The sequence below is a fragment of the Cebidichthys violaceus genome, unplaced genomic scaffold, assembly GCF_023349555.1.
Source record: "Cebidichthys violaceus isolate CVI_PGR_0920_01 unplaced genomic scaffold, fCebVio1.0.p SCAF_9, whole genome shotgun sequence".
NCBI lineage: Eukaryota > Metazoa > Chordata > Actinopteri > Perciformes > Stichaeidae > Cebidichthys > Cebidichthys violaceus.
The window spans coordinates 8,274,534-8,298,858 of NW_027176975.1; the positions used below are offsets into that span (position 1 = coordinate 8,274,534).

Genomic DNA, 24,325 nt, shown 5'->3' on the forward strand with positions numbered 1-24,325 from the left:
GTGTCACGTGGTGCGCGTCATGGTCGTCGTCATGACAGTTCACTCTCGTAAATTGACGTCGCTGTCGTGTAGTTGATCTGTGTGCCGTGATAGCGGAACCTTTACAATGTTGAGCTCCGGTTTACTTACCGTCAAGAAACTCGGATATTTACCAAGAGTCGCGACGTGATTGGAGAAGACTGTTCAAATTCTAGGTATGGATTTATGTTTCAGCTAGTTGGTTAGCAACATAACATTGAACGTCAGCTAACGTTGCAGTGACTTGTCAATGGAGCTGGTTTCACGTCTCCAGATGTAGTCTGGACTAGTTATCCTTCGTACTGCAAACATCAGTGGAAAGGTGGTTTTCCGCGTCAATAAGAAATAATAATAGAAATGCACCGTTAGTGCCTTGTTTTTGTAGATCTACAGTCACGAGGCATATGGTAACTCAATGCCAAAATCAACAGTTTGTTTGATCATGTTTTGAACGCCACTATGCTGAAAAAGAGGTAACGTGCCATCACCCAAAGACATCTCTGAAAGAAAGTCCTGTGGGGATTTTTAAACCCTGAATCCTAAACGTCTTGCGTTAGGTTGAACAAATGTATTGACCTAGTTACAGCAACTGACCAAAGTTCATGAAACGGACTCATTGGCACTACCGAAGTGACTGTGGACAAAAGCTGTGAAAACTGAAGTGACTGATTTCTGCTTACAGCTTGGGGCAGGTGTATGTGAAGCTGAAGATGGGTTTCTGGCAGCCGGTGACCAACCTTAGGGATTATGTATCCCAGAATCCTCCAGGAGTTACATTTTTCCTGTGTCTGTTGACTCTGGCTATCTCCTTTATCTGCCTCAGCTCTTACAGCTACACACACACTCTGCCTAACCCTGACACAGCAAAGGTAAGGACACGTATTCAATGTTCTCAGTCCTTAATAGAGTACAAGTTCTTGTGTGCAAATAAAACATAATGACATGTGACTGCTTGTGTTTCTGTGTATACTGAGCTGACACTGATGTGCAAATCATACATATTATCCCTCTTTTAGGACTGGAACCGTCTACTGTCCTCATTGTCCCAGTTTCAGCTGTGTGTGAAAGCCAACACAAGTTCATCTGAGCGTGTATTGCCAGTCCCCCCTGCTCTGATGGATAGAGACACTTCAGTTAACTCTACAAAGACTCCCTCTCTCACCACTCTGCGTGTCAAGGTTCCTCTGGCTGTGACTACTAGCTCAAACAGTGGCTCTCTGAAAGACCTCACTTTACACACTGCCTTGAGAGCCAGTCAATTACATCTTGGAGGTTGGTATTGGGGTGCATTGGTTTGGTTGTAAAATGAAGTATAGTGTTTGTATAATCCTTGATCAATTGTTTTACTCCCCAGGCAAGGAGATTGTTAATGTGACTCTAGAGTTTTTGTCTGGAAATGATACCTACACCTGTCTCACCATAAGTGCTCCAGCGCACCTCCTGCCCATGAGTCTGTAAGTTTGTTCAAATTCTTAAGTGTGTGTTTCTAAGATTCCATAATATTAATCACCAACTACTAAGGTACATAAACACAACATCTGTCAACTTCATGAAGCAGTATTTTTTTTTTGTGTGTGTTTTTATGCATGTACTGTTTACTTAAATGAAGACTTCCGCCAGAGTGCCCTGTATTTGAGAAACAACGTTCACCCATCCATGTGGAAGTGGGCAACCAGCGGCCTACAGCCTCACAAACCTGCTACAGTCTACACTCAATGAATGACCCTACACTCACTGTCATGTTAACACAGGTACAGCACGTCACACATGCACAACATAACTTGCTCAGCCATAATACCAGTCATCCTGTCTGTCGTTCTCTGCTTTCATTCTTTAGGAGGAGCAGAGCGTTGCAGTGCGACATCTGTTGGAATTCAGTGCGTGTCTCCTTGGAGTTTGCTTGATACTTTGTATAGCTGCTAGTATGACACATTCACTAATACGCCGCTACCATTGGAATGGAATGGATCCGCAAAATAAAGTAATTTATTTTTATCTCTGACTATGATAAAGATTAGGCATTTTGATTGAACATCTAGATATATTGGCAGCATCTAGATATCTAAGTCTGCATATTTCTGCAAATACTGTTTTGACCTAACCATAATGTTTTATATTATTTGCAGGAGCCCTTGATTGACACCTAAGCATTTTTCATCCGCTGCGTCCTAAAGAAATCAGTTGGTGGTGGAGAGATAAGGGTGATTTGTTTCATTCCTTTTTAATGGGGCACTCCACCCAATTTGCATAAAAAAAAATGTTGTCAGGAGGAGTAAGTACTACTCAGCCTAACGTCTTCTGTAGCTCTGAGGCAGCTTGTTAAAGCCTGAGAAATGAACCCTGGGAATGTCATTAGGGTTATCTCTGCTTGGGTTTGAAGACTTGATATTTATGTAGCACCCAGCGAAGTGAAAATATTTCAGCTTCTGCTGAATCAATTCTGAACATTTCTAATACGTCTCTCACAAGTTTCTCAACTTAATGAAAGAGCAATACTTAATCAGTGGTGCATCCCTGTTATAGGACACTGTAATATTATACAACATTCAAGTGAGAAACATGGTTGTGATAGAGGAGTTGTATATTAAGTAAATGGGCCAGTTGTACTATTTGTTTAATAACAAAGAGTTAATGGGACATTTACAGTCTGTGCATGTAAATTACCAGTTTTATGAACTGACATGTCATTTAGACTCTGTGAGTAACTCAGTCTGTCCAGGAGCTCAGAAACATAACTGGTCAAGAAGGTATTCTATTTTCAAACATAATTTTCCCAGCTTTACTAAGAGTGAAACATTAATAGTAAAAATAGATATAACCGGTTACGAATCTGACCGGGAAGTTAAGGAACTTTACATTGAGTGTGTTTTTACAAGTACCCAACACCTGTTTCATTTGTTGTTCTGCCAAATGAAGGAAAGCTATGAATGTAACCATTATTCTGTTTTTAGCTTTTTAGTGTTTTAATCACTGTTTTTAATGTTTCAATGAATGTTCTTAATTGTTTTTAAATCTCCTTTTCTTTTGCATTATGTTTTGATGCTTTTAATGGTTTTATGTGAAGCACTTTGAATTGCCTTGTTGTTGAAATGTGCTATACAAATAAACTTGCCTTGCCTTTAGGCTTGATCGATGCACACATAATACTGGTTATTATACACTTTTGCAGGGACTCATCTAAATTAGTCAAAAACCTTACAAACTTGGCTACATTACATTGGGATCAATAAAGGTGTATGTTCTGTGGAGCTCAGGAGCAGCAATGGAATAGGGAGGAAATCAGAATTTTAATTTATGGTTTTAATGTTTCATTACTGTTTAGTTTTATTTTGGGATTTTGTTTTCTTTCTTTTTTTATTCAGGAAGGAATTGGTTTCTTTTAAATGCAGTATGAATGTCAACCAGGAGAGACTTACTTTGCTTTACATCTGTTAACATGTGCCAGGTTCATCTTTGTCAAAAACGTCCTTATTGTGTAGAAATACACAAAAGAGACAACCCATTGCCTAATGTGTCTGTATTGTCAATTTTTATCAGTTGTCAAACACACAATAAACAAAATGTTCTCCTGTAAGTCAGTCTTTTACGTATGAAAATGCATGTACAAATTCACTATATGTTATGCCACTGATTAGAAGAGCCACCATAGACGGATATGTACCGGTATGTGCACTTGTCTACGTAGCAAGGTGTCTCCTCCAATCATCGTAACGAATCTCTACAGGAGCCTTTCCTATTGGTTGATTATAGGAAAATAGAGGCGGGATTTCTGCAGAACAGAGGGAAACCAAGTAACCAACGTCGAAGTGGTCGGATTCTTCGAGGCCTGGCGGATTGTTTTATGTTAGGTAAAAGGAAACGTAACGATACAAAGTATGTATTCTTCCTTGGACGGACTATTACACTAGTGCGAAGCCACTACAGAGTCGCCGGCATGTCAAACGGTCTGCAAAGTCGGTGAAAACGACTTGATAGGGCTAACGTCAGCTAGGTTACATGTATCCACAGTGTGAAGCTAGCTAGCTAGCTACCGTTAGCTAATAAACACTTTAGAAGACGCAAATGTCCGCTAGCTAACGTAACGTTTGGTAGGCGAACATTAACCGTTAGTATCAGTTGCTGCATAACGTCTGGAATTATGTTTTATCATATATCAAACATGACTAGGCCTCGACCAATAACTGCCTTCTGCATAAATACATAAACGTCTTCATTGGTAATGCTGTGACCTAATTGTGTTGTTCCCAATCAGGCCTCCCACGTGGTAACCTTCACTTAGGGGCATGCTTAGTAAGGTGTGGGTGTTAACTTGTCCCCTTTCACTTGATGTAAACAAAGCATCCACATCAACTGCTGTCAGATCATGGCTATGGTGTCAATTAATGGAGTAAGGCACCTTGTAGGTAATTTTGAATATACAAGATCTGTGATTCTTTTCCTTTTCAGGATGAACATTCTCGACTAAAACTTGGTTGGCAAGGAAGAAGCCCATCATTAGACCAGGAACGAAACTGGGAATAACTGTGTGTGGCCATGGCCTACTCTAACTACAGCAACCTGAGCAGGGCTCAGCTCACTTTTGAGTACCTGCACACAAATTCGTAAGTACCGGCTTGCTTCATGTGCTTATGAACTTGGTACTACACATACTTGTGACCGCAAATATTACACACACAACAAACTAGACAGATACTGACTAAAATTGACCAGCTCATCCATGGGATTTATTTTTTTGCAATGCGCTCAAATGGCTGAACGCTTTACAACTGATCAATGTCCAACAACGTTATTGTTGTTCAGATACGCCCTACCTCTACACTATAAATAAACATTAACCCAACCTTAATCCAATTTAAGAGGGTACTTGAATAGATGAACGGGTTACATCAGTTTAAACCTGATCGTCTGCTCAAAAAAGAGGAAAATATGCTCTTAATTAATTACATGTCAGTTTGCACTGAATACAACCTTGCGTTCCATCAAATATTGTTTAAGTCTACATGGGCCATATTATGTTATGTGATACATGTAATGTATATCGGCTAACATTTACTAAACTTTACTCTGTTGGTGTGTATTATATATGGAATAAGAAATATGCTTAAAACTTAAGTGCATACATTCCTACTTCAGTGATCCAGCAACTATCTTTTTGAAACATATTAGCAATAATAAACACAAAAAGATATTTTTGTCATTTATTAAAACTTTACAAACATATACAGTATGTCAGATCTACGAAACTTAACTTATTCAGCAGAGTAATCACGGTCACTTGTTTGTGGTCATTGCAACATGATTGTACATAGTGTGCTCATTGCTATGTGGTTGGGCATGCAGCAGTATTTGTTTTCGGAAAAAATCTGGAACAAATCGGAGAGCTTTTGGAAGCCGTGATGCTTCTTTCCTTTTCTCCAGCCATGGCCATAAAACCCAGAGGCCAAGCTTTTCTATCGTCTCTGATTTAACAGAGACGATATTACATCCTGGGCTTTGTACGTCTGACTCTTGTGAACGTGATATCTCTGTCCCCAAAACAATCCAAGCAAAGCGATACAGAAAATGGATTGGAAGTTACATCCACGATGCTGAAGAACAGACCATCATTTGAAAAACAAACGTATAGCTACACTAATGTTAGCCAACGTTCGCTAACGCTGAAGAGACAGCGAATGTGATTACTAGTGGCACTGCAGAGGCAAACTTGTAAAAGTTGTAATGCACTTCGCTCAGCTGTTATATTATTAATATATCAAACTAATACTGGCTGAATCTTACTTTTCCATATGTGGATTTTGCTTACATTTATATATATTAACTGTTTTTCTGTGCATTGAAAAATAATTTTGTAGAGAGATATATATGTATATGTCACAAAATACATACATCATTCTGTATTCATGAATTAATATTGAGACTGATCTGACGACATAGACAGAGATTCCTTGCTTTGTAGGTAAATGTGAGAATGAGTGCTTTATAGTGAATGAGTTAATACATTGGAAATGACAATCCGCTGTTCTGTTAGCATTGACACATATCTCTCAATAGACTTGAGGAAATACAAGTTGTATAACTGAATAACAATCCCACGCAGAATATTAATGTGAGGATCCGATGCTGGCAACAAGTATCTCCTGTAAATCCCTTTTCTCTGACCAGCTTGCCCTGTCAACTCAAGTTAAATTCTTCTTTAACACTCAAGTATATTGACTGAATTAAATGAGTGGTCTACTTTCAGGACAACCCACGAGTTCTTATTTGGAGCCTTGGCGGAGCTTGTGGACAATTCAAGGTACTCATAATGATTTACAACAGGGCATATAACTGATGACAAATTGTGTAGACTGGAAAACTTCATCGTTAGCCTGATGTCTTTCTCGTTGTCTCAAAGTTGGTTTATTTCTTTCACAGAGATGCCAATGCCACACGAATAGACATCTACACAGGTACACCTCAGAATAACTCACCCAATAAAGCATTCATTCATTTCTCCTAACATGTCTTCTTCACCTTCCTGCTTTGCTAACAGAAAAAAGGCCAGAGCTGCGGGGTGGCTACATGCTCTGTTTTCTGGATGATGGCATTGGAATGGACCCTAGTAAGTACTCCTTTTATTAAATCACTTAAAGCTAGTTTTTAGTTATTTTTATTTCATGATTAAAGGTACTTTGTTGTAGGTCCATTGTTACGTTTTCTGATGATAAGTTTGTTTCGTGTGTGAAACATGATGATGACCGCCTTTCTATTACTAGATGAGTCAACGCACGTGATTCAGTTTGGAAAGTCAAACAAGCGGTCCCCTGAGTCCACTCAGATTGGCCAGTATGGAAACGGCCTGAAATCGTAAGACCCTCACCTAACTTGTGTTTGATGACATTGGGCAGTTGGTGCACTAGTGTTTGAATCATTTTTCACCATCAAAAATGTGTTTGTTTTCACAGCGGCTCCATGCGTATTGGGAAAGACTTCATCTTGTTCACAAAAAAGGGCGACACGCTCACTTGCCTTTTCATGTCAAGGACTTTCCATGAAGAGGAGGGACTGGATGAGGTCAGAGTCAAAAGCTGGAGCGAGGTCGTCACTGTTGTTAGGGATGTTTAAAAGTAACTTGATTACAAATTGTGCCTAACTGATTGTGTGGAAGTGCAACAGGAAGAGTGAGTTTTTTTTAACTCATCTTATTATCTTTGACTGCTCAAAGAACTCTACACTTGTGTACTTAAGGATTTTTATCCTCCCTCCTCAGGTGATCGTGCCCCTTCCCTCCTGGGATCTGAGAACCAAGGAGCCACTGACCTCTGACCCAGAGAAGTACGCCATAGAGACTGAGCTGATCTTCAAATACTCTCCTTTTAAAAATGAACAGCAGCTGATGGAGCAGTTCAACAAAATAGAAAGTAGCAGTGGTAAGCATATGAATGTTTGTCTCCATGTGAAGAGATTCATTTTGCAATGGCAATAAAAGTTCATAGCCAGCATACAGTGGATATAAAAAGTCTACACACCCCTGTTAAAAGGCCAGGTTTTTGTGATGTAAAAAAATGAGACCAAGATAAATCCTGTCAGAACTTTTTCAACCTTTAATGTGACCTATAACGTGAACAATTCAATTGAAAAACAAACTGAAATCTTTTAGGGGGGAAAAATATAAAATAAAAAACATACATAACCTGGTTGCATAAATATGCACATCCTGAAACTAATACTTTGTTGAAGCACCTTTTGATTTTATTACAGCACTCAGTCTTTTTGGGTAGGAGTCTATTAGCATGGCACATCTTGACTTGGCAATATTTGCCCACTCTTCTTTGCAAAAGAGCTCCAAATCTGTGAGATTGCGAGGGCATCTCCTGTGCACAGCCCTCTTCAGATCACCCCACAGATGTTGTATTGGATTCAGGTCTGGGCTCTGGCTGGGCCATTCCAAAACTTTAATCTTCTTCTGGTGAAGCCATGCTTTTGTTGATTGAGTGGTAAGCTTTGGCTCGTTGTCGTACTGAAAGGTTAAATTCCTCTTCATCTTCAGCTTTCTAACGGAAGCCTGAAGGTTTGATGCCAAAATTGACTGGTATTTGGAGTTGTTCCTAATTCCCTCCACCTTGACTAAGGCCCCGGTTCCAGCTGAAGAAAAACAGCCCCAAAGCATGATGCTGCCACCACCACCATGCTTCACTGTGGGTATGGTGTTCTTTGAGTGATGTGCAGTGTTGTTTTTGTGCCAAACATACCTTTTGGAATTATGGCCAAAACGTTCAACCTTGGTTTCATCAGACCATAACACATTTCCCCACATGCTTTTGGAGACTTCATGTATGTTTTTGCAAATTTTTTCCGTGCTTGGATGTTTTTCTTTGTAAGAAAAGGCTTCCGTCTTGCCACCCTACCCCATAGCCCAAACATATGAAGAATACGGGAGATTATTGTCACATGTAGTACACAGCCAGTACTTGCCAGAAATTCCTGCATCTCCTTTAATGTTGCTGTAGGCCTCTTGGAAGCCTCCCCGACCATTTTTCTTCTCGCCTTTTCATCAATTTTTGAGGGACGTCCAGTTCTTGATAATGTCAAAGTTGTGCTATATTTTCTCCACTTGATGATGACTGTCTTCACTGTGTTCCATGGTACATCTAATGCCTTGGATATTCTTTTGTACCCTTCTCCTGACTGATACCTTTCAACAATGAGAACCCTCTGATGCTTTAGAAGCTCTCTGGGGACCATGGCTTTTGCTGTAAGATGCAACTAAGAAAATGTCAGAAAAATCATTCTAGAACAGCTAAACTTTATTTGGGATTAATTAGAGTCACTTTAAATGATGGCAGGTGTGTACTGACTACTATTTAACATGAGTTTGAATGTGATTGGTTAATTCTGAACACAGCCACATCCCCAGTTATAAGAGGGTGTGCATATTTATGCAACCAGGTTATGTACGTTTTTTATTTTCCCCCCTAAAAGATTTCAGTTTGTTTTTCAATTGAATTGTTCACGTTATAGGTCACATTAAAGGTTGAAAAAGTTCTGACAGGATTTATCTTGGTATCATTTTTTTACATCACAAAAACCTGGCCTTTTAACAGGGGTGTGTAGACTTTTTATATCCACTGTACATATTGCTCTAAAAACTATGTCTCCTGGAAATTATTCTTTTTAATATATTTGTAATCTTTATATTTTCGGGTCGTTCGCCCATCCATCCATACCACGATAACACGATATCTCAGGAACCTCTTGAGGGAATTTCTTCAAAGTTTGCACCAATGTGCTCTTGGGCTGCGGTCGATAGTCCTTTTTGATAAGGAAGGTTCCTAATGGAGTGAAATGACTCGGAAGTATCTATGTGGCCACCATGATGAGAGCGGTTCGAATTATCTAAATGCTAAGGAAAGGCGCTTCAATGCTTCCTTTTATTAGCTCCTTTAGCATAGGAAGCACTGGACCTTCCTTTACTAAAGGAAAGTAGATCTTTATATTTATCTTTATATTTAAAGTGACGCACCATTCGGCCGTCCATGAAAACAAACAATATGCTTATCTTACACAAGTTTAACAATTATACTCAAACAGTCATAAAGTAATGGGATTCATGTTGATGAATATGAATAGACAGTAACAATCCTTACGTTTCATTTCATATGCATTTATTTACTTCGAACATGTAACAAATAAGTAAAAAGAATAAGAAATAAAATGAACAGTAAATATAGCAAACTGTCAATGAACAAATTCTCATTCTCAATAACAAGAAGCATCTGGATTCTCTCCTTCACACCACGAGTGACGCAGCTTCACAAAAGAAGCTCTTTATAAAGCCTGCATGCAAAGAGAGGAATGGATTTCATGTGATGACATTTTCAACAGACATGGATTTAAACCACGAGGCAGTAATTCTAGTTACTGTTTAGTTTTAGGGAATGACATGATTGATAATGATTGCAATGCTTGCTTTTGTGTGTTGTTTTATTTAAAGGCACTCTTGTGGTCATCTATAATCTGAAGCTGATGGACAACAGAGAACCAGAGCTGGATGTAGAGACAGATCACCAGGACATACTGATGGCTGGGACACCTGTTGAAGGAGTGTGAGTGACTCCATTTAACCATGTGATCACTAACCCTCGGTGAAAGGTTGTTGTTGTATTAATTAATCATTTTTGGATTGTTGATGGCTGTGCCCTTTTCTCTCTCATAGGAAGCCAGAGAAGCGGTCGTTCAGGGCGTACGCTGCTGTTCTGTACATCGACCCACGCATGAGGATTTTTATCCAGGGACATAAAGTCAGGACCAAGAGACTGTCCTGCTGTTTATATAAACCAAGGTAATGTGATTACTCATTTATACTGTGTCTGTAACTACTGTAGTCCAGTGACAATACTTTGATTAGCATACTCGTTTTGTTTATAGGGTTTATAAATACACATCAACTCGCTTCAAAACCCGTGCTGAGCAAGAAGTGAAGAAAGCAGATCACCTTGCTAAGATTGGTGAGTCAGTGGGGAAATGGTGTTTTCATTTACATTTTGCTTTTGTGTTGTGACTCCCTTGTGCTCATCAGCAACAATTTGTTTTTTTTATTTCAGCGGAAGAGAAAGCCAGAGAAGCGGAGAGTAAGCAGATAGCTTTGGAGGCCAGATTAGGAGATGACCTGTCAAAAGATTCACGGGTATGACTTACTGTTTTAATTTTTCAAATGCAAATATAGTTTTGTCTATGTAAACAAGCTTCTAGTCTGCAACAGTCAAAAAAATTCCCTACTTTAATTTAAGGTTGTCTCAGCTGACTCTCCCTCCGCCCTCTCTTCCTCTAGGCAATTCTGAGAAAGGTTCAAGATTCAGCCATGATGCTTCGGCGGGATTGTGACATGAAGAAAAGGATTCTCGAAGCCAAACAGAAGTATGATCGTCAACATTGTAAAACCTTATTTCTCCTATTCATGGATTTACAAACAGTTAAAGTACAGTTTTTGTTTCAACCCCATGGAAATAATATAGAATAGTAACTTAAAAACACAACACAATCGCTTTGTTTTGCTGGGCTTTGTATACATCCTATCAGTCTCCAACACTTTCTTGTTCCTCAGAGCATTAAAGGAGCCAAAGGAGTTGAATTTTATATTCGGAGTGAACATAGGACAGAGAGACCTGGACGGGATGTTTGTGTACAACTGTTCTCGTCTCATCAAGATGTACGAGAAAACAGGGCCCCAGCTGGAGGGAGGCATGTGAGTAAAATGAACATGGAGATTGGAAGGTGCTAGTGTTTGAATGATTAAGAGAAATAGTTTACAGTTATATGATTTGTGTTTCAGGGCCTGTGGAGGTGTGGTTGGAGTAGTGGATGTCCCATATTTAATTCTAGAGCCTACTCACAACAAACAGGACTTTGCAGATGCTAAGGAGTATCGACATTTACTGAAATCCATGGGGGAACATTTAGCTCAGTACTGGAAGGACTCCAACATTGGTGAGTTTCTCTGAATTGCCGGATTTCCATCGCCAACACTTAACCTGCACGATTCGAAAAAGGAAAAAAAAGTTTTCCGTAAAACTATCAAGGGATTTACATCAATCTGTTACACTTGCGGTAAAAAGTTTCAAGTGGAAACCATTCTCATAAAACCATAAAAATAATGTGACAGCATATTATTTTAGTTGAAATTTGGTTGAAAGACGGGCTGAAAGTCAAAGCCTCGTCCTGGCTGCATTACACTGCCCTCCCAATCTCCCTCCAGTGTGCACACACACTTGCAAAGCTGCAGTAAGGAACTATGAGGGAAGTGCTCACCTCAAAAATGGCCACTTTAACCATTTGCATGAATAACTTTTTATTTTGATTAATAGCGTATTGCTGTAGGAAATGCTAAGAGTGTCTGTGTCTGTGTTTTGCAGCTCAGAAAGGCATAGTGAAGTTCTGGGATGAGTTTGGATATCTGTCTGCCAGCTGGTCTGCACCTCCGTCATCAGAGTCGAGATACAAGAGACGTCGTGGCATGGAGATACCACTTACTATCCAGTGTGGTGAGTTACAGATCCATACACACACAAAACACACAAACTGTACCTCGACAAACTAACTTACGCTGACTCTCTCAATCTGCGATGTATTTTCAGATAAGTGTTTAAAGTGGAGAACGCTGCCATTCCAGATGGATGCGGTGGACAAACGCTACCCAGACAGTTGGGTGTGTCTCATGAACCCTGACAGCTCCCAGGACAGGTACACACTGAATGTTATTTTCTAGGATATGTCTTTAAACATTCACGCTATGGTATTAGTTTTATTATTTGTGTAACATATCTACTGAATGCCGATGTGGTGTTCCTACATGCTATATATAGTGTTTATTTTGTGTTTTAGGTGTGATGCTTCTGAACAGAAACAAAATGTGCCGTGTGGTGTTCTGAAGAAAGACAAGCAGACAGCTGAAGACAAACAGAAAGAACTGGCAGAGAAGATCAAACAGCAGCAGGGGAAACTAGATGCCTTGCAGGTACCTCGTCCTCCGCTCTCTCTTTCTGTCGCTCTCTCATGTGTACATAGCACATGATTCATTGTATTTTCTCTGATCAGAAAACCAGCACCGTCAAATCTGCAGCAGATGTGAAGAAGCTACCACTAGATGTCAGCATGAAACCAACAGAGAGCTCCTCTCAGGTAAAACTTCACCATACTGTGCTTCTTGTGGGTTTCTAATGCTGGCTACATTTTTGTAAATACTCCTGTCAGATTATTCTCAGTTGCTGTTTAGCTCTTCAACTTAATTTATTGTTGATTCTGGTAATATCCCTGGAAATATGAGTATTAACGGGAAAGTTCTTGCTGCTAATAAAATGCAGGTGAAAACAGAAATGATTTGCTTCTATTTTATGACTTTCGAAACATTGTTTCCTGTTTTATTTTTCCCACCTGGAAAAAATGTCTACTTGTAAAAAGGCAAACCTCAAAAGAAGTGAAAGGTCATCACCGCTAATTTCACAGATTTTTACAAAAATAAATAAAATATAAAGGTTTATATGATTTGATTGTGCTGTGAAAGCTATTCTTTACAGATGAAATAGTGCCTGTACTTGTTCACCAACTACTGGTTTGTTCATAATGACTTGGTGATCTTGTTTTTCATTCTTTATCTCACGCAAATATTTATTTTTGTGTGTGTTTCACATGTCATTGGTTCAGGCAACTAGGTCTTCTGAAAGGTCCATCATACGCCCTCGCTCCCCACCGCTCCCAGCTCACCTAAAAAGCACACCTCCATCTCGTGCAGCTTCTCAGCGCCCTACACGAACACCTGTCGCTCCGCCGCCACCCAAAGTCGACCCATCCAGGTCCAGAGGTGCAGCAAAGCCTTCTCCATCTGCAGCAAAGCCTGTACCCAAAGCTACAGCCAAAACACCCCCACCCAGCCGCAGCTCTCGGGTAAGTTACAGGTTTTAGGAAATACGTCACTAATACCAAAAAGTACCAAAGTATTTAATAGGCTGCATGTACAAGATAGTGTGACGTAATGATTTCTGTCTCCTGACATAGACACCTGCCAAAGCATCACCGACCAAACCAGCTGGACAACGCAAGAGAATTATAGACCAGGACGACAGTGAGGAAGAAGAGGAGGAGGAGGAGGAGGAGGAGGAGGAGGAGGAGGAGGAGAGTGAGGAGGAAGAACCACAGACAAAGAAATCCAAGATGGCTGCAGCAGCTGGTAATCGCGGGAAAGTGATAGATAAGGCCTTACCTGCCAAACGTGGCAAGTTGGACGAGGTAAACAACAGAATTCACAGAATTAGAGTTAACTTTCCTTTGCATCAGGTCAGAGAGATTGTAGCTCAAATGTTTAATTGTACAACTTATACAAATTTCAATACTGCAAAACGTACATATGCATTAGTGGTGCAACGTGTTTAAAACTCATGGTTTGGATTGGATCACGGATCAGATCAGCACCAAAAATAAAGAGTAAATATAACTTTTAGAGATCCCTAATTATGTTTTTTTGCAGCCGATACTAATATGACAATATATGACAAAAACGTTGCGTATACAGATTCCTTTGTTGTTTGAGTAGACAGCTGTCCCAAAAATCATTTCAACCTCTCTGAAGTAATTTAATCCATCAACAATTCTAAATATTATCCTTTTACTTTGTTATTCTTCATAAAAACACACAATTTAAATAAGGATATAAACGATTGTATTTTTATTGATTTTAAACAAATCTTGTCATTTGTAGTTTTAATGATGTGTTATAAGCTGCATATAGCTAGTGTTAGGAAGTTAGACGGCTCATAATTCATCTCTAATATCTATTTATGTTGTTGTGAAAACATCACCTTCAAACAACTGGATTCATTCAAGTTTATCAACAACACTACATTTTACAGGATTACATGTGAACACATCATGATAACATTATAGTTTACCTGAGCCCAATACTCATTTTAACTGAACAGAGTCTGAACGCATCACAATGTAACCGAACGGTATCAGAGATCGACGACTAGAAAAGCATAAATGCTGATGTCCTGATTGCATATTTTACTGAACATCGGCAGATAACGATCGTCAGTAAAACTTTATTACACACTGTGATGTTTAATGTTAAACTGTGTAACTAACCCGCGGTTCACCTGCGTGCCGAACCGCAAGGGGGGATCCGTACGTATCAAGGATCGACAGTGGTCCGTTACACCACTATGTATAGAATACAATGACAGCATTAGCAATGCTGCATAAACCATTCAAGTGTTCCCCGTAATCTTGTGAGTCAGCCTGTGTGTGTCAGTGATGTGATGGTGTGTGCTGCTGTGTTTTTTGTGCTGCTTGTTGCCTCCTTTTGTTAACACGCCTCCCTTCTAGGAAGTGAGTAAATGAAGGGGACAAGATGACTGAGAGGAGACAGAAATGAGCTAAACAGTTGTTTGTTTACAGCACCATAAAAGTCTTCATCCATTACAGATGAAAACCTAACTCCAATAGTTCCTCAGGAATAAAGGTTATGCATCTTTTTATCAGGAGACTTTGAACTAAACTGCAGCGAGCACTGCTGAATTAGATTCCTACAGTATTTGGATGGCTGGCAAGATGGTGACACTGAATTTAGTGTCAGGTTCATATATTGAGGAAGAGAATGAAGTGCAGGCATTCCAGGTTGGCTCAGTAGGCTACTGAACCTCCAATCGGAGCCCCTCTGCTCTTGACCTTCCAGGTTAAGACCCAGAAGAAAGGAGTTCCTACTCTTATAAGGCAGACACCAACTACACCAACCTCTATCCCTAAACCCATTTCCATGCAACAGCATGGGGCTAAAGCAAAGGTAGCTTTACTCAGTCCCTCTCTCTACTACCTTTACATAGATAGCTGGGCTGCATCTTCTCTCACAACCTCTAACAATCACGACAATTAAACCTTTTATCTAATCTGGGTGTACTGTCAGATTATATTCTTTCTTCTATGACAATCTTCTCTTGAAACTAAAGTTTTCATATTCTTCTAACCGCTGCAATCAAGCATGACAATCCCACCCAATGCCTGAGATCACATTGGGACTTTCACTTCTTTCATTAACAGGGTTTCAACTCATTTCTTTTAACCTTACTCTTTCCAGTAAACGGTGTTTCTCTCACTGCAGTGGGAGTTATGATTGTTTTGTTTTTGCAGGCATCTGAGAAGTCCCCTCAGGAGGATACAGAGAACGACACTAAAAATCCTCAGAAAGGTGAGATGATGGACTGCTCTACACTAACATGTATCACACATACAGCTGGAAATCAAAAGCTCTAATATAATAATTTCTACCTTCTTTTTTTTTTCCACAGATAAGGGTCTGCTGGTGGAAGTACGTGTCAACAAGGAGTGGTACACAGGCAAAGTCATTGCTGTTGAGGCGAATAAACAGAGTGTTCGCTGGAAAGTGAAGTTTGACTATGTGCCTAGATCCACCCCTAAAGACAGATGGTAAGATTCTTTGTCTGTTTCGCTGCATTCGAGGCACATTTTGTTGACTTTGCCAGATAATTAATATCCTATAATTGTGTGTCTGAAGGGTGTTCAAGGGTAGTGATGAAGTCCGGTTGATGCGGCCGCCATCTCCAATCTCTCAGACACCTGACACCCAGCAGGAGGCTGAGAAGGGTCCAGCACCCATGGAGCCCGACACTACTCAACCAGGAACCAGTCGAGAGGTGACCGATAGTCTCGTCACCATGTTGAGGTGAGCTGATGACGATGAACCGGTGTTGTTAATACACTGTGTAAGTGATGACAGCCAGGGCACATTGTTTCTTAATGCTGTGGGGTGTTCACTGTGCAATTTGTGCTTCCAGGACAATGTTGGGTTACTTTTTCCCTCCTGCTTTTCAAATCCCAAAGGATGATGTTAACAGCATGACGGCTGAGGAGTTGGTGGCCTTTCCTTTGGTGAGATAAATAATATATGGTTCAACAGACTGATCCTTAGGTTAGAATAGAAATTTAAAAAACAAAGATGACAACCAAAAAACGCTGAAGGACCAAAACATTAGTATGATCAATAAATTGAGATGCTGAGCGTTGAGGACATTGAAAGCAATACAATGCTTAGAGAATACACGACTGTATCTGCCGGGAAATTGGTTGTGTCCAGCAATACTACACATTGGAATATCTAGTAAACTGTTGTGTGTTGTCCAGAGTATTGAGTGTCAGTGTATTGTGTTTTTCCTTCTCCATTTTAGAGAGAGTATTTCCAGCAGTATGAATCAGGTCTCCAGTCTTTGTGTAACTCGTACCAGAGCAGAGCTGATGCCAGGGCCAAAGCTGTGGAAGAGAAGAGCAACAGCAATGAGGTGAAACTGAAGGAGGCAGACGAGAAACTACAGAAACTACGAACAAACATTGTCGCACTCCTTCAAAAAGTACAAGAGGTTCGATTGCTTTATCTGTACTTATTGATGGTCCAAGACACAGGACATCACAGACAAAATATTACCCATCCCTCTTACCTGTCTATCAAATGGAATCTTTGTTCTAGAATTGTCATTGTTTGCCGTACGTAATGTTGCTTTTTTCCACTTTTAGGACATTGACATCAACACAGATGACGAGCTTGACGCATACATCGAGGACCTCCTTACCAAGGGTGATTAAAGAAGGCCGAGAAGAGTACGTGCACATAAAACAGACTGGCAGATTTCATTCCAGCCATTATTTGTTGACGGCTCCCAAAGGACTCATCTTTATGTGCAGAGTTGGATGTTTAATCAGAATGTCATGGCTATGATCTTTGATTTCGATCTTTCCAGCGTTTAATCAGCACTTGTGTGCTCTTTGAGTTTTGCCAGGTTCTCTGGTGTTTCTACGTTGTTGGGTAGCTGGTGGGTTTTCTCATTAGTTCTGTTTATACACCTGCTTATATATGTTAATCTATGTTTAAGACATCCTATCCTGATTGACCTTTTTAAATACTTTGTGTAGGTCCATTTATATAGTCAGCTAATGCTGTGACAAACTACAGACTACATTTGTTCCTGTTTTGGTCCATTGTCTGGTGAGAGTTGAACACCAAGTGACTGTGCTGTGTGCTGCATTGCATCCTGTACTAAAACATTAACTTTTATTTTTATACACTAAAAACACATCAGTGTTGACTATTACCTTCCTCCACCCTGGTGTGAGGAGCAAACCAGGTTCATATTTTACGGTTGGGTGGTGTGCCACGCCCACAAACGAGAACTACTTACTGGGTTTTATCAGTATGATTATTCCCATATATCCCTCCTGCATTTAAGATGTGACTGTTTTGTGTTTATTTTTGGAAGAAAAAAAAATCTCATTCAAATGCAAAAGTTGTGTGTTCATAATTATTCAGTGCCTGTGTCCTTCCTTTTGAACAGATTTTTAACATGTCATGGAAATGTTTTATTAAACGGTGCATGCGTTCAGTCTGTTTGTTCTGATTAGAGCAAAGGATTCTGTATTTTTGACAAATCTTTACTTAGAACAATAAAACAGGTTCAGCAACACTTTTTGATGAATGTATGTCATTGCTTGTATATGCTAAACAACAAAATATTGTTGTGGGAAATTTACAACATTTTAGATAGAACATGTTTTTTTATGCTCAGATCAGAAAAATATTATTTTAATTGTTCAATGCAACAGTAATGTTTCTTTTATGAAAACTTGACAGTATATAGATTATCCAGAGTAATGGGGACACCGCTTTGCTTACATGAGATATTTATCTTTTCCATGAAAATAGTCAATGTGAGCACTAAACGAATTTCCATTTAACTAAATTACAAAGGCAGAACTATTTACAAGGAACTGGACTTTTATTTTGAAGGCAAGAGTTTGCAGCTGTGGTGAACGTAAACAGTGCTGGGCTAACTTCAGATAAAGTTGCAAAAGGTAATCTTCTCTTACATCTAGGAAAGTCATACGTGTGACATGAGAATTCAATGTTATTAAAGCAGTTAGAAATGTAGACTGTCTAAAAGTAATTGTCAATCGTGTAGAAAACCGTTGACGCCAACTGTTGAGATCGTTGATCGTTGCAGAGTCATTTCAGGTTGCAGCGACAGTCTACTCCGCAGTTTAATGAAAAGGGATAACAGGTTTAGCTGGTCAGGTTGGCTGCTTGTTACCTGTATTAACCATTAGACTACAATTAAATTAAAATGACAGCGGAATGAACTTTGACCCACTTCGGTGATCCCGGGTTAACTTACTTAGCTCAGTTAGGTTGTATTTAAATGTTGCATTGGCATTAATAAAGCATTCGTAGTTAACTACAAATAGTATAATTTACTTTTATGTGGTAAGAGTAGTTTTCATTTGAAATGGTCAATTAACTGGGCTTTTTTCGTTCAAAGATAACGTAACGTTACTAATCTAGAATATTGATTGTAGTTACGTTAGCTACATATTTGTAAAGACATTGCTATGTCATGTGGACATTTTCATAATTTTTTTGAATAACGTTAAGGTAAATGCCAAAAATATGTCTTCACAAGAGTAGTAAGTCAACGGGTGAATGCATTCTGCTCTCCCTGAAAACAAGTCATTAAATCTCTTCACATGAGCTTCATGTGAGTGTTTTGTAGGATTACTGATCCACTTCTAGGGGTGTAATAGTTTGAACAAAGTACTGTCAATGGAAGAAATGGCTGTTTGTTTGAAAATATGCTATTGTAAATATAACCTACTTCAAAGTAACATCACTTGTGGGTGAACAAAACAAACTGCATACTTGTGGTGTTGTTAATATTTATTGTTAAATGTGTTTTTGGATTCTAGATAATCCTGTTAATTGCTCAAAGAATGAAACCCAGTCATTCTTCTCTCCCACACAGTTACTTCATGTGTCTGCCATCAGACTGCAGGTCTTGAGACATGTCTGTGTGCTCAGCCCTACTGACCCGCCATGTAGCTGGAGGCTGCTGCAGGGGGTTGTGTGGTGTTCCTCCACCGCTGGTCCACATCAGATTAGCCAGTGTAGCAGAGCCAGGCACGAGAGGAGCTGATGAAGAACAACTCTGGGATGCAGCGGGGTATCTTCCTTTCTCTAGAGCCAAAATCGGATCTTTCTTTCAGGAAAGACCAGTTCTGAAGAACCCATTTCTAGAGGATGCCTTGCTAAGAGGATACCTGAGGAGACACCTTCCCCAGGAGGTGAGGAGGGAGCACAGCTGCGCCATCGGCTGCTGATGGAAATAAACTATACATAAACTGAGGTCTTGTTCATAATCTATGTAACTGTATGAGTATACGCTTGTTCACAGGCAGCTGTATCCGACTTGCGTGCATTTGGAGAGCGCGTGGCAAATGAGGTGGACGTCTGGGGTCGAGAGTGTGAGGTTACTCCTCCACGGTTGGTCCACTTTGACCCCTGGGGTCGCCGAGTGGACCACATCGTGACCTCCCCTGCCTGGAAACGCATGAAAGACCTGTCGGCACAGGAAGGGCTGGTCGCCATTGGCTATGAGAGGTCATTTGGGGAGTGGAGGTTAGGAGACAGAGTTATACTTCCTTTTTTGGTTTCAGTCATATGTCATATTTTAGTTCAATAACACTTTTAGGAGTTTCTAATAAGATATGTTGTTCTAAAGGAGAAACTAAGTGTAATTGTGTGTGTGTGTGTGTGTGTGTGTGTGTGTGTGTTTGTGTTTTCTAGTCGTGTGTATCAAATGAGCAAGTTGTACATCTTCTCTCCCTCCTCTGGTCTCTACACCTGTCCTCTGGCCATGACCGACGGAGCTGCTAAAGTCATCCAGGTGTGTCAGAAAACAAAAAAAAGACAACTGGAAGCCTGTTTTTCATGTTTTTACAGGAGCACGTTCTAACACTAACGTGACGGTGACAGTAACGGGTGCAGCAGGATGAGGTGAAAGGTCCTTTGTTTTAGCTATATCCAAAATTCCATCCAAAATTGGACTACGACTGAAATAAATAAGCCGTAAGCCTCATTTCCACAGCTGAACAGAGGACTGTTTGACTGTTGTTCTTTTTACAGTTTATTAACATAGCGTTTGATTATTTGGCTGTATATGTAAAGTCCATAGGTGTTTTATGGCCAGTAGACGAAGCCTACAGCCATCTGACTACCCGTCAGCCTGAGCATTTCTGGACATCTGGACAGTGGATGACCGAAAGACAGGGAGGATCTGACGTGGGTCAGTAGTGACGCTCCCAGTTGTCTTGCATTAACCAGTATCAACTTCAGCCAACAGATTAAAGATTACAGTACATCATCGATCACCGTCTGTATTTGAAAGAGTTGTGAAAGTTGTTTAGGTGTCATAAAGAAAAACTTCAGAAATTGTTATTTATGTTCCAATGATACTTAATTGTTGTTACTTGAATTATCTGTTGAGGAAATGTGATTAAATACTTAAATTAAATACAAGACTTAACTATTGCGTCATGAGTTGCCTCTCCCTGTCTTGCATCTCCTCAGCCAGTGGCACAGAGACGGTGGCTGTTCCCCAGACAGACGGTTCATACAAACTACACGGCTTCAAGTGGTTCACCTCTGCTACAGATGCAGACATGACTCTTACACTGGCCAGAGTGCAGGACAGAACCGGAGCGACCACACCGGTGCTGCAGACATCCGATAACATCACTCCTCTGGAATGACTTACAAAGTGATTTCATTGCACTGAATGTGTGCTTGTCTCTCTCCCACAGGGCAGCAGGGGTTTGTCTTTGTTCTATGCAGAGGTGAGTAGAGATGAGGATGGCCGGCTGAAGGGTATAGAGGTTCAGAGACTGAAGGACAAGCTGGGCACAAGACAGATGCCAACTGCTGAGTTACTGCTGGACGGCCTGCCGGCACACAGGGTCAGTTACACATCGGTTATTGAAGTATTTAAAAACTGTAGATTCCATCTATGGTCTATGCAGATATGATTGATGCCTGTGAAGCCACACCGGTGTTCAGGTACAGCTCACTTTGTTTATACTAAAGCACGTTTATTTCATGCTCCATTACAAATACTATTTATATTTGGAAATACAACACTACATAAGAAGGAAACTAGACACCATTGAAATGCATTTTACTTGTGATTTAATCCTTTTATTGAGGCAATGCCAACTGATTTGTTTTGGCACAAGTGAAAGTCAATATCTTTTTTCCCCTCTCTTCATTTACAGCTCTCAGAGAAAGGGAGAGGTGTGTCCTCCATAGCAAACATGCTGACCATAACCCGGATACACAACAGCGTCTCTGCAGCAGCTGCAATGAGAAGGTGGGATACTGCTCATACCGCCGCACTGAATCCTGCACTCATTTCTAAAAACATGCTATAAATGAGCTGAATAATTATACGTGTTTGTGTGTGTTCACAGGGTAGTCCAGTTAGCTCGTGACTATGCCACTCGCCGCACTGCCTTTGGAAAGCTTCTTAAAGACCACCCGCTGCACATACAGACTCTCGCTAGGATGGAGGTGAGCTGGTGAGGGGCTGAACAAATTACACAAACTCTATGCAAAGTTTCCCATCATGCCTCACTCATGCTTGCTTCTAAAATGGACAGGTGGAGACTCGTGGAGCTTTCCTTCTGGTGATGGATGTGTGTCGTCTGTTGGGCCGAGAAGAAAGCGGCATGGCGACCCAGCATGACACACACCTGCTGCGTTTGCTCACTCCTGTGGCCAAACTGTACACTGGGAAGCAGGTGACCAGCTTGTGCAAATGTGTTGGTAAACTCTCCGTTTTGATGGTAACCTCACTGTCTGTTGTGTTTTGTGTCAGGCGGTGGCTGTGGTGTCGGAGGGTTTGGAAAGCTTCGGTGGACAGGGCTACATTGAGGATACAGGGTTGCCTGGACTACTTCGCGATGCACAGGTAAGGTCAATACATGCAAATCAACCGTGTTTAACAGTTTTTGCAATTTTTAAGCTTACCTGTCTCTGTCTCTCTCAGGTTTTGAGTATATGGGAAGGAACCACAAATGTTCTGTCCCTGGACGTGCTGCGCTGTGTGGCTCGTAGCTCAGGCATGGTTCTTCACGCTTACTTCACCCATGTCAAGGTACAGAGTCAGGGAATAATCCTGTCAAACGACTTCAGTCACTAATCTGTGACAGAGTTAAACAGGAATGTGATATGCACTTATTTTCTTCTCCTTGTAGTCCCTGCTTGCAGGTGCATCAAGTGTTTCCACATTGGCGCCGGCAGTGAAAGCAGTAGACGGTGCTCTCTCTGAACTGGAGGACTTTGTTCAGGTAGCAGCTACAAGAGCACCTGGCTATCTGGAACTAGCAGCCAGAGACCTGGCCTACAGCCTGGCTCGCATCTACACAGGTAGGCACCACAATCACACATACACTCCTCTCCCTTAAAAGAGTACATCTCCCATTTAGCTTTGTACTGCTGTAACATTATCAGACTCTAAATTAACAGTACAAATAAAACAAAATGTAATCGATGGAGCAGAACCAGAATATACACTCACATTTTATTTTTTATTTTTTTCTCACTTCTTTCTAAATCCATTTGTAGTGTTTGGACTCAAGTGACATGACTTAAGGCCATTTATAAGACTCCACACACTTCCCCCCAAAGCCACAAAAGGCTTCATACTTTTTTTTTGCTCTAGTACTCCCCAAGCCCTGTAAACAGACGGTGATATGTAAAATTAGAGGACTTCCCCTTTAACATTATGGATGTTTACAGGTGCCCTTCTCATTGACCATGCCTGTTGGGAGGGAGCTTCTTCATCTGACACCTATGCAGCGCTCAGGTAAAATAAAAACAAAAAATCAAAGGAAAGTTACACTAACACTTCTTTCAGGTTAAAAAAAACAACACCATTTTTATGTTCCTTTATCAGGTGGTGTGAACACGACTTGTGCCCTGTGACGACTAAACAGGCGAGAGGCTGCTATGAGCTCAGCACAGCGCCACTTGATGCTGCACTTGTGTATGACTGGCCCAGCCAAGGCTGAAGGTTCACTGATGACTGATTAACCTCACCTTAGTTCTTTGGCAGATCTAGTCACTGTATACTTCATTATATTTAATTTTGTAGATGACTTAGACCATGTTTTATTAAAAATAACAAATAAAAACTACTTCTGTAAAAGTACAGAAATCAAACTGAAAATTGAGTATCTAATAAAATATTGTCCTGTCTAATGTGATTTTGGTATTTTTATATTTACTTCTGTATATGCAGTATCTGCAATATCTATTTTTGTCTGATTTACAATTTATGCAGTATGAAGTGGATGAATTAAACATGGCCACAGACTTTTTACTTTCAGAGTCATAACTACTCCTGCATTAATTACACTTTTAGGGCAAGAGTAAGCAAAGATCAACCAACCTCAAATTAACTAGAGCACAGGTCAGAAGTAAGAGGAACAGGAGGGAGTTTTACATACAGTACATGATGCATTTTGCTATTGGAAAAATTGGATGTGTGAACTCCTATCTATTCTATAGGAGTATGGTCCATGAGGGTATCTTTTAGTAGTATCTATTAAAAAATATATGAACTTTTAAGTTTTACACAATTTATACATCAGCTAATTATTTTAAACGGCATTATGATTAATTCTATTGTTAGTTCACTTTATTGTTGTATTGTGCCAAATGATATCTGAAATGAAATAAGGGCAAAGCATGCCAACAATGCTAAAAAGTGATGTACAGCAGCTTTTTGGGAAATATATTAATAAAGAATCCATACAATATTCACTCGATTGTTTTTTGTTTAGATTTTATATTTCAGTATCCTCTTTGGAGTCTTGAGTTTACGAGGAGTCCGTGAATGCGCCGCGCGTTGGTTGGAAAAACAGTAGGTGGGGTTTCAGGCTG

General features: G+C 40.2%; 3 protein-coding genes across 4 annotated transcripts; all 3 read left to right on the forward strand.

Annotated features, from left to right (window-relative positions):
* The first annotated feature begins 54 nt into the window (after nucleotides 1–54).
* On the forward strand, nucleotides 55–3,592 carry zgc:158398 (uncharacterized protein LOC568894 homolog). Its single transcript, XM_068704128.1, has 7 exons — nucleotides 55–194; nucleotides 701–887; nucleotides 1,035–1,290; nucleotides 1,373–1,472; nucleotides 1,628–1,769; nucleotides 1,856–1,999; nucleotides 2,145–3,592. The coding sequence occupies exons 2-7, from the start codon at nucleotides 729–731 to the stop codon at nucleotides 2,163–2,165; spliced, it is 822 nt and encodes a 273-aa protein (XP_068560229.1). The 5' UTR covers nucleotides 55–194; nucleotides 701–728; the 3' UTR covers nucleotides 2,166–3,592.
* A 210-nt stretch (nucleotides 3,593–3,802) lies between these two features.
* morc2 (MORC family CW-type zinc finger 2) lies at nucleotides 3,803–18,017 on the forward strand. 2 transcript variants are annotated; one of them, XM_068703519.1, is made up of 28 exons: nucleotides 3,803–3,891; nucleotides 4,465–4,619; nucleotides 6,260–6,313; nucleotides 6,433–6,467; nucleotides 6,551–6,619; nucleotides 6,774–6,864; nucleotides 6,963–7,071; nucleotides 7,268–7,427; nucleotides 9,992–10,103; nucleotides 10,214–10,339; nucleotides 10,426–10,505; nucleotides 10,602–10,684; nucleotides 10,829–10,914; nucleotides 11,102–11,242; nucleotides 11,330–11,484; nucleotides 11,910–12,038; nucleotides 12,132–12,237; nucleotides 12,379–12,511; nucleotides 12,592–12,675; nucleotides 13,198–13,437; nucleotides 13,549–13,779; nucleotides 15,224–15,331; nucleotides 15,676–15,733; nucleotides 15,834–15,972; nucleotides 16,061–16,228; nucleotides 16,341–16,434; nucleotides 16,731–16,919; nucleotides 17,074–18,017. In XM_068703519.1, exons 2-28 carry the CDS (start codon nucleotides 4,552–4,554, stop codon nucleotides 17,140–17,142), a joined length of 3,117 nt encoding a protein of 1,038 aa, XP_068559620.1. In that variant the 5' UTR covers nucleotides 3,803–3,891; nucleotides 4,465–4,551; the 3' UTR covers nucleotides 17,143–18,017. The 2 variants fall into 2 exon arrangements, with proteins under 2 accessions (XP_068559620.1, XP_068559621.1); XM_068703520.1 differs by lacking the exon at nucleotides 15,224–15,331.
* A 322-nt stretch (nucleotides 18,018–18,339) lies between these two features.
* LOC137867430 (acyl-CoA dehydrogenase family member 11-like) lies at nucleotides 18,340–24,205 on the forward strand. Its single transcript, XM_068704020.1, has 15 exons — nucleotides 18,340–18,405; nucleotides 19,350–19,668; nucleotides 19,779–20,002; nucleotides 20,171–20,270; nucleotides 20,552–20,669; nucleotides 20,954–21,096; nucleotides 21,187–21,339; nucleotides 21,655–21,749; nucleotides 21,850–21,949; nucleotides 22,039–22,179; nucleotides 22,257–22,349; nucleotides 22,428–22,535; nucleotides 22,636–22,807; nucleotides 23,180–23,246; nucleotides 23,337–24,205. Exons 2-15 carry the CDS (start codon nucleotides 19,390–19,392, stop codon nucleotides 23,449–23,451), a joined length of 1,908 nt encoding a protein of 635 aa, XP_068560121.1. The 5' UTR covers nucleotides 18,340–18,405; nucleotides 19,350–19,389; the 3' UTR covers nucleotides 23,452–24,205.
* Nucleotides 24,206–24,325: the final 120 nt, after the last annotated feature.